Genomic DNA, 10,913 nt, shown 5'->3' with positions numbered 1-10,913 from the left:
TTACACAGACTAATTGGACAACCACTTAGCTTTACACAGACTAATTGGACAACCACTTAGCTTTACACAGACTAATTGGACAACCACTTAGCTTTACACAGACTAATTGGACAACCACTTAGCTTTACACAGACTAATTAGACAACCACTTAGCTTTACACAGACTAATTGGACAACCACTTAGCTTTACACAGACTAATTGGACAACCATTTAGCTTTACACAGACTATTTGGACAACCATTTAGCTTTACACAGACTAATTGGACAACCACTTAGCTTTACACAGACTAATTGGACAACCACTTAGCTTTACATAGACTAATTGGACAACCACTCAGCTTTACACAGACTAACTGGATAACCACTTAGCTTTACACAGACTAATTGGACAACCACTTAGCTTTACACAGACTAATTGGACAACCACTTAGCTTTACATAGACTAATTGGACAACCACGTAGCTTTACACAGACTAATTGGACAACCACTTAGCTTTACACAGACTAATTGGACAACCACTTAGCTTTACACATACTAATTGGACAACCACTTAGCTTTACATAGACTAATTGGATAACCACGTAGCTTTACACAGACTAACTGGATAACCACTTAGCTTTACATAGACTAATTGGACAACCACTTAGCTTTACACAGACTAATTGGACAACCACTTAGCTTTACACAGACTAATTGGACAACCACTTACCTTTACACAGACTAATTGGACAACCACTTACCTTTACACAGACTAATTGGACAACCACTTAGCTTTACACAGACTAATTGGACAACCACTTAGCTTTACACAGACTAATTAGACAACCACTTAGCTTTACACAGACTAATTGGACAACCACTTAGCTTTACACAGACTAATTGGACAACCACTTAGCTTTACACAGACTAATTGGACAACCACGTAGCTTTACACAGACTAATTGGACAACCACTTAGCTTTACACAGACTAATTGGACAACCACTTAGCTTTACACAGACTAATTGGACAACCACTTAGCTTTACACAGACTAATTGGACAACCACTTAGCTTTACACAGACTAATTGGACAACCACTTAGCTTTACACAGACTAATTGGACAACCACTTAGCTTTACATAGACTAATTGGATAACCACTTAGCTTTACACAGACTAATTGGACAACCACTTAGCTTTACACAGACTAATTGGACAACCACTTAGCTTTACACAGACTAATTGGACAACCACGTAGCTTTACACAGACTAATTGGACAACCACTTAGCTTTACACAGACTAATTGGACAACCACTTAGCTTTACACAGACTAATTGGACAACCACTTAGCTTTACACAGACTAATTGGACAACCACTTAGCTTTACACAGACTAATTGGACAACCACTTAGCTTTACACAGACTAATTGGACAACCACTTAGCTTTACACAGACTAATTGGACAACCACTTAGCTTTACACAGACTAATTGGACAGCCATTTAGCTTTACACAGACTAATTGGACAACCACTTAGCTTTACACAGACTAATTGGACAACCACTTAGCTTTACACAGACTAATTGGACAACCACTTAGCTTTACACAGACTAATTGGACAACCACTTAGCTTTACACAGACTAATTGGACAACCACTTAGCTTTACACAGACTAATTGGACAACCATTCAGCTTTACACAGACTAATTGGACAACCATTTAGCTTTACACAGACTAATTTGACAAACCATAGAAAACAGAAATTACATATTATTTAATGTGAAAATGGCATTTATGATTTACTTTTCATCTGTATTCACATAATTCAATATCTCGGTATGATTTCACGGACTGTCCAGACATAGCGATTACGTAACCATATAATGTCTTGGGTTGGATAATTCATTCATGACATCGTTGACCGACTTGAATGTTAATATCACAAAAGTGCATCGTGGCGTCATTTGATTTGATATGCATACTGAATTTTATGCACATTATTAAACATGGTATACCAGAAATGCAAATACTGCCACCAACGGCCTGTTGAGATGTACTGCTGAATAGTACGTCTCAAAAAAAATGGCTATCCCTTACGGGAAGTATTCAGTTTACGTTCGATATACAGAAGTTGACTTCATGTCTACGGGAATATGCAAATTATTCTGGAATTGGTCAACTTTTAACAACATTCTTCACAAAAAGTGTCAATAAACTAACTGCATAACATAAATAATAACAAAAAATGTATCACTGACTAGAAATTATTGAATATTGTACAGTGAGTTTCAATATAGTATGTTGTTTTAGAGGTCTCAAAATGTCGTCTGCAAGACATTTTGACGAGGAATCATACACAGTTTTTTTTCGTTTTTCAAATAAACCTTTTTAAAATAGTATGTAGTTTGCTAAAGGTCGTCTGGTCGCATTGGCGGGAAACAATATAGTCTACATGCTTCTGTTATACTTTCCAACTAAATCTTTTGATGTGCTCTATGATTTCACAACCGTATCCAACATTTAATGGTGATTTAATTGGACAATTATTTGTTTGTTTTCGTAAACAAATAAACTGAGCCTGAACCCCCCCCCCCCTCCCCCTGTAGTTAGTCACAAAGAGTCTAAACTGACTTGACTATCTGGTTTTTGAACGACGTTGTCAGGTCTCTGGGCTATAGTGGCAAATACCGTACCCAAGTTATTGGCTCGACCCCGTTACTTGCCACCATGGTCTCATGCCTGTAAATTACTACGTATACAGTTTAACGGTCATTTTGCGACTGGAACAATTCAAAATATGCGATAAGTATACATACTCTTGTCTGAGTCACCAGTTTTAATGTTTGTCGTGTGTACATTGTAATTTTTTTGTTTTAAGCGACACCGCAACATTTTCCGAGTGTATTTATTTTACAAAATGCATAATTGCAATAAAAGATATTATAGTTAATACTATATTTCTACTAATGTAGACAAAGATAGCCGACCTGTAGTCTAGAAGAATTAACTCTCCTTCACTCTTTCGGCTATCCATTTTGATTTTGTGAATTTATTCTCGTCCCCAAGTCCATAATTTACATTACGCATTGTACCACTTAAAGTTAATTGTATACGGTGCATATAAACAAAGGTATGTAGTCGAGTCGTACGTGATGGCTATGTTTACGTCACAAACTCTTGTTTCCCGACATATGTATCAGAAGGTTTCTATCAGAATACAATAAATGGTGATAATATAAATAATATTGACGTGTTTAGCCAATTGTACATGAAAGGGGTAAAAATATCATGTGTTTTTCTGATAGCGCAAGTGCACTCACCACGATCTATATCTCTCGGTGAGTGAACCTGCTCCTTCAAAGAAACGTATGTTACATGTATTTTACCCCTTTCACATAGAAATGGCTAAACGCGTCAATATTATCGATATTATCAACATTTTATTGTATTTTGATAGAGAAATTCTGATACATATCTCTGGAAACAAGTGCCTGTGGTTCATGTGTATACAACTGAGAGATCTAGACCAGTAAACAAACCGTTGAGCAGATTCGAAGATTGAACAACTACGTGAAATATTCATTAATACTTATCTATGTTAGCATACGTTATACAATATGATTTCTCAAAAATTAATAAATTAGTACATGCATACAAAATGTATGGCTAGAAATACATGAACATATCTCAGCCATTTTGTAGGACATTTCATGTTTGCTTAGCAGAAGTACGAGAGCATCTGATAAGCAACACAGTGACGATCGCGAGCTATGGCTAGACTCACACTCACCGTTCCTCAAAAGCGTCGATCCGTCTACCACTTGTTTGAGTCGGAGCGTAGACGATCCTCGGTACGAAAAGTTGATGTGTGTCCTACAAAATGTGCGCTGATTTACGGAAATCAAAGTGACTCTAGATCTTGACAGCGTGGTCAAATCTGAAGTTGTTGCCAATGTGTCGAAACCAATGTCGTATATTACAAGACCAATATTAAATCGTGTAATGATTAACTAGCTAATCGGCGTTTCTATGGTAACCATGAAGATACATGTGATAATATATGAATTTAGGTCGACACGTAAATTATAGGTGGGCCGCATTTTTTATTCTTACTTGAAATGTTGAAATATGTTAACCAACAGTCGGACGGAAAAACTTCCCTAGCTTGACGTGTATATGTATGGTCAGATTATTTAGCTACCCCTCTCCACCCCTACAAACACTAACGGTGATTATCATGCAAGACAATAAGAAGCACACAAAAGTGCAGGAGAACTTGGGTAGTCAAAAGTTTAACTCAAAGTTCAGGACTATATAAGTAATTATGAGAGATTCTTTATTCGGAATATCTTAGCCGAAGGACTACGAAGGACTCATCGTTAGCTCTCCGATCTCATGATTGATGGTGCCGTAAAAGAGGCTGCAGTTTACGACGATATGTCGTGGGTGACTTATCTCATATACACAAGTAGTCTAGTCCCTATACGATATCGTTATGATTTACACAACACCATTGGTTAGAGACAGGCCACGTTGGCACCCAGAATAATTCACAAGGTCAGTTTGTCAGTATTTAAACCCGGGGGTATTAGGCGTAAAAAAATTGTCTGGTTCTGATTACATTCAATTTTAAAATAGGTGTGGTAGGTAGATTTGTTTTATTTTTTATGTGTGAGTGTCTAGTTCAGGTTTTCCATGATTGTTTTCCAAATGGTCTCTGTGTTGTTTATTTCATCCTATCAGATGTGCAGCCTTTACAGATTGGAAGAATAGTTTTATATTGTCTTTTTAAGTTGATGTCAGTTTCTGCACCCAATATTTCTGGCGAGACTTCTCGATTTTCGCGATTGTATTATTATTTTTTCTCGAATACGTAAAAAAAAGTTTAGTGTTGGCGTGAAAAAGTAGGTGGGGTCGGATAACCGGAACCAAAGAACTGTTTTTTATTTGGTCTTATTGGAATCTCAAGGAGCGATCGATCGTCACCACGATGTGACACGTATGTATGTATTTTGTTCGTATATCCAACAATAGTTTCTTTACGTCTTTATGGCTATATCGGGATTTAAGTTGGAGATTAAAAATCTTGGTATCGAACCCATTCTTGTATTAAAATGGCAAGGACCATTTGATCAACCATGGATAGATTCTGTAAATACATCAATGTAGGACGCAATCGTATGTACAACGTATTCAATTTTTTTTTTAAAAATAGAAAAAAAAGACAAACTTTTATATTTACTCGGACAGACTATACCTTTATAATGTTTATGTACGTACAGTGTGCATGTTCGAGTAGAGTAGAGTAGAGTAGAGTAGAGTAGAGTAGAGTAGAGTAGAGTAGAGTAGAGTAGAGTAGAGTAAAGTAGCGTTGAGTTGAGTGGAGTTGAGTGGAGTTGAGTTGAGTTGAGTTGAGTTGAGTTGAGTTGAGTTGAATTGAGTGGAGTGGAGTGGAGTGGAGTGGAGTTGAGTGGAGTTGAGTGAAGTTGAGTTGAGTTGAGTTGAGTTGAGTTGAGTAGTATAAGTGTAGACTTGAGTGGAGTTGAGTTGAGTTGAGTTGACTCTGAGTTGAGTTGAGTTGAGTTGAGTTGAGTTGAGTTGACTCTGAGTTGAGTTGAGTTGAGTTGAGTTGAGTTGAGTTGAGTTGGTTGAGTGGAGTTGAGTTGAGTTGAGTTGAGTGGAGTTGAGTGGAGTGGAGTGGAGTTGAGTTAGGTAAAGTGAAGTGAGGCTCCGAATCCATGCGGATTGGGATTTAGATTTTGCTTTCCAATTGGAAATCAAACAATCAAAATAAGTAAAATACTAGACTGCAAGATACGTCGTTACGTTCCGCCCTCACAGGCCTCCTAGTGTTAGTGGTTGGCCGATGTTTGAGGGCACCACGTCACGGCGTACCATACAGACTAGTAAAATACCAATTCGCATGGATTTCACGCTAAGTGAAGTGGGCAAACACGTTTGTAGAACTTGTTTACATTTCAGTTAAATATTAACGGGCTAAGTGTAAGGTGTGCAAAGGTCAGGTGATGGCCGCTAGAGTACTGTTGTTGTAGTACCATATATATGACAAATTCCTAATATTTCTTTGTCGTAGGAGCTGGTGTATGTCTGGCCTTGGACATCGTCAGCAACGAGCTACATGAGGACCTGGGTTCAGCTCATTCCATTCTAGCTGACAGGGGAATATTGGTACCAGTCTAGTTTGTCTAATCGGAACGATAGCGGTATATCACACACCTTTACGGTATTGGGCGCTGAAAACGTACACCAAGGAGGTTAGACTCATGGCACAGGCCTCCAAGTCAGACCATGTGACTATACGATTGTGGTTTGGGATTGGGCATACCGTGTACAGGTTAGTATTTTCATGTTACACCCTGAACCGTGGCTTTCCCCAACACAGCTATCTCGACATGCTATTATGCAAGTCCTGTAATTACTGAGAACACTAGAAGTATGGCCATATATCTACACATGTACAGTCATAAATTCTTATGTATAATTCGGCTACTAGAACTAGTAGTAGTCTGAAGGGCGCCCTCACACATCGGTCAACCCCTCTCACTGGAGAGAGGAGGCCGATGAGGGCGGATCTACACGACGTATCTTACAGTCTATATGGCTAGATGTCTTTTATGTTCTTTTATGTCCTTTGTACATTGCCGCTGTTTTTTTTCAATATTGTCATTCTGAGAGTGATCGACTTTTGCATGATGTATCTTTCCTATTTTAGGCAAAACAATATTTATTTATATAATAGATGTAAACCTGCGTGTAGGCAGCAGATCAAAATCATAATAATACACGCATATGCATGTTGTGTACCTTGTCGGAGCGCCCCCAACGGTCTCCTGTATTATTCTCGTTCAGCTTTGACGTAACATATTGATCACTCGTGAACTAAAAGAATATGAATTTGGACCTTTGACCTTTGACTTGTGTAAGGTACCTCTCATATTCTGTAATATTTCGTTTTCCAGTTATTTTTTCTTTCTCTTCAGAATCATGACGGCAATCTGAAGTCAATGTGTTTCAAGCAATAACCATGAAGTTCCAAACCAGGGACATGATGGAAGTATTTTGGATGGTAACAGTTAGTGTACTGTTGGTGATTTGTTTTGTGTGGAGTAAACAAGAGAAAACTAACAGTAATTTCATCGCCTACGCTAGTGCTGACTATCAGGATATCTACAACAGACGATTGATGGCGCAATTCATAACTAAAGAAAACGTCACGTGTACTGAACTCCGTACAGGTAAATATTCTGAAAGTGTCGTTGAGGGCGTTGAAAGAACAAAATCTGAATTAGATAACGATATACTGCCGGATAAGGCTTTTCTGTACTTTACAAGAAATTGTTCCAAGTTTGCTGCGAGTAGAGGTTATCTGAAAAAACCAGTGACTGAGGAAGAAAAAGAATTCCCGCTGGCTTTTGGGATTATAATGCATGAATCTGCAAATCAAGCTGAGAAACTACTTCGGACGATTTACAGACCACACAATGTTTACTGTATCCACGTTGACAGCAAATCACCCCAAATACTGCTCGAGGCGATGATGGCGATAAGTGATTGTTTTGATAACGTGTTTATAGCTTCAAAACTTGAACGTGTCGTTTGGTCTTCTGTAGGCCAGGTGATGGCGGAATTGAATTGTCAAGAAGACGCCCTGGAGAAGAACAAAAAATGGAAATATTTTATAAACTTAACAGGACAAGAATTCCCTCTAAAAACGAATTTAGAAATTGTTCAAATTTTAAAAGAATTTCGCGGACAAAATGACATTTCTATGTCAGGTAGATTGTTTTCAATCCGAACTGACTACAAATATCACATTTCGTACAATACAATAAAAAGAACACGTATGAAAAAGACACAGCTGCTACCCAAGAACATGAAAATCCACAAGGGCGATTTACACAGCGCCCTCACTCGAGGATTTGTGGAGTTTCTACATTCTCAGGATATAGCTAAACAATGGTTGGAGTGGGTGAAAGATATAAAGAACCCGGATGAAATATACTATCAAAGTCTGGCATATTTACCTGAGGCTCCAGGTGGACCAGGACCAAGAAATGCATCACATACAGTTTCCAGGGCCAAGATATGGAAGCGGTTAGGATTGCCCTGTTACGGCACTTTCGTTAGAGATATTTGCATATTTTCGTGGAAAGACTTACCATGGCTTGATGGGCAGCCACATTTATTTGCTAATAAGTTCAAGGAAACGTTTGATCCACTAGCTTTGAAATGTTTAGAGGAAGAGATTAATCGGAGAACTTTTCAATCTGTGACCTTGAACTTTGACATTTATGACAAATTTGTACAAAGCAGATCATGGTACGGTATTGGCCCAGTGTATCAACATTGGAGAACTGATGTTGAACGATAAAGTAAAACACACACACACACACACACACACACACACACACACACACACACACACACACACACACACACACACACACACACAGACACACACACACAGACACACGCACAGAGAGAGACACAGAGAGAGAGACACACACACAGACACACACACTCACACAGACACACACAGACACACAGACACACACACACACACACTCTCACACACACACAAACAAACAAACAAACAAACAAACAAACAAACAACCTAAAAAATGTAATTTTATTTTGGTCATATTGCTGGCTAATTAATTTCCAGACATCACGGAAACTGTGACGGTGTCAAGTGATTGGCATATACGTTACGTTTAATGTACACGTATAATAATATTTGACAATATGGGTCAACGACCTTGGACAACACCATTACTTCGACTTCAGACATGAAATCATTTAAATTGTAACATATGATTAGTTCCAGTGATGTCTTTGAAGTCTGGCATTTATTATTAACATTTTTACACGTATAAACAAAGACTTCAGAATAAACAAGCGACGGAATTATTGAAAACTCGCAAGGGTTAAGGATCACAGTATTGTATATATCATTAAAGGAGAGAATTTCATACTTTGGCACTAGGTGTGGTTAGTGAATATTTATGACCAGATTGAAGAGGTAAAAAATCACCATGGGAACAAGAAATAATAGTATCCATAGAAGTTAGCCGGTCTGCATTGATGTTTGTTCGATCGGTCTCGACTTGAACATTCAAAGTAGGCGAGAGCTATCGTACACACGAAATCAGCCACGTTGACGCAGAGAACTTGGGAAGTGTGTGTCACTCAAACATTTCAGAGAAACGAAAACGTCATGCTCAGTTTGGATAAAGCCTTTACACTGAGAGAGAGAGAGAGAGAGAGAGAGAGAGAGAGAGAGAGAGAGAGAGAGAGAGAGAGAGAGAGAGAGAGAGAGAGAGAGAGAGAGAGAGAGAGAGAGAGCGACAGACAGACAGACAGACACACACACAGAGACAGAGACAGAGATAGAAAGATAGATAGACAGACAGACAGACAGACAGGGAGAGAGAGAATCTCAGTGTTTCCGATAACTCGACCGACCCTAGTTTAAGCCCCCGACCCTAAACATTTCCATGCAAAAACAATGTAAAGGGGTTGGTTGCTTCTAATTCCATGTACACCTTCATGCCTTTGCCTCATCTTTGGTCATTAAAAAAATTGTATTCCAGAGAGAAACCTGGTCTTTTAAGACTCTAATAGTACCAGTCTGCATAACGTATTCGTCTGCTTAACTTATAATTATCTCCATTTACTTCTTTTACACCTAATCAAACTATAACGGAAGTATTGTGACCAACGAGTATCTTATCTTATCTTGGGGGCCGAAGTAATTTTTAACAATGAAAAATAAAATGAAATTCTGACCCACCTACCCTATTTTCTGAAGTCAAGTTATCGGAAACAAAGTTTTTTGATTTTGCGTAAACACAAAAATTGTCTCAAAATAATATTTGTTGCTTGAATATACATATGTCATTAGTGGATCAGAAGTGAACGTTACGCCAGCCTGAGAAAGACGAGGATAAAGGTAAGGTCAACTGTAGATGGCAGTATACATCGCCAAAAGTCGATTTCTTCACAAAGGTCAAAAAAGGCGAAATTGGAGCCGTTTGGACAGCAAAAACGCATTATTGCGCAATAGTTGAAAAATGCGACTTTTTTGTGTATAACCGATAATAACGTGCCCAGGGCCAAACCAAATCATCTCTTTTACGTTTCATAACATCAAACATGTAATTTAGAGTGGTTTTTGAAAAATTAAAATCAATATTTCTGAAAAAATTAATGAAAAACGCCATATTTTCGTTATAAACTGAAAGTCAAGATTTCTTACAACTCGCAACACTTTAATTTATGCATTAATAATGATAGGTCAACTGTAGATGGCAGTATACATCGCCAAAAGTCGATTTCTTCACATAGGTCAAAAAAGGCGAAATTGGAGCCGTTTGGACAGCAAAAACGCATTATTGCGTAATAGTTGAAAAATGCGACTTTTTTGTGTATAACCGATAATAACGTGCCCAGGACCAAACCAAATCATCTCTTTTACGTTTCATAACATCAAACATGTAATTTAGAGTGGTTTTTGAAAAATTAAAATCAATATTTCTGAAAAAAATTAATAGAAAAATTAATGAAAAATGCCATATTTTCGTTATAAACTGAAAGTCAAGATTTCTTACAACTCGCAACACTTTAATTTATGCATTAATAATGATAGGTCAACTGTAGATGGCAGTATACATCGCCAAAAGTCGATTTCTTCACATAGGTCAAAAAAGGCGAAATTGGAGCCGTTTGGACAGCAAAAACGCATTATTGCGTAATAGTTGAAAAATGCGACTTTTTTGTGTATAACCGATAATAACGTGCCCAGGGCCAAACCAAATCATCTCTTTTACGTTTCATAACATCAAACATGTAATTTAGAGTGGTTTTTGAAAAATTAAAATCAATATTTCTGAAAAAATTAATAGAAAAATTA

General features: G+C 37.8%; 1 protein-coding gene across 1 annotated transcript; it reads left to right on the top strand.

The window, feature by feature from the left end:
* The first annotated feature begins 7,049 nt into the window (after positions 1–7,049).
* Positions 7,050–8,372, top strand: LOC144453218 (beta-1,3-galactosyl-O-glycosyl-glycoprotein beta-1,6-N-acetylglucosaminyltransferase 3-like). The gene has a single exon (XM_078144495.1). The coding sequence runs from the start codon at positions 7,050–7,052 to the stop codon at positions 8,370–8,372; it is 1,323 nt and encodes a 440-aa protein (XP_078000621.1).
* Positions 8,373–10,913: the final 2,541 nt, after the last annotated feature.

Source organism: Glandiceps talaboti, chromosome 23 (assembly GCF_964340395.1).
Source record: "Glandiceps talaboti chromosome 23, keGlaTala1.1, whole genome shotgun sequence".
Classification (NCBI taxonomy): domain Eukaryota; kingdom Metazoa; phylum Hemichordata; class Enteropneusta; family Spengelidae; genus Glandiceps; species Glandiceps talaboti.
This window is presented reverse-complemented; position numbering and strand designations above follow the sequence as displayed.

Excerpts from the sequence above, each read along its gene's own strand:
- LOC144453218 (XM_078144495.1), top strand. The coding sequence starts at position 7,050 with ATGGAAGTATTTTGGATGGTAACAGTTAGTGTACTGTTGGTGATTTGT.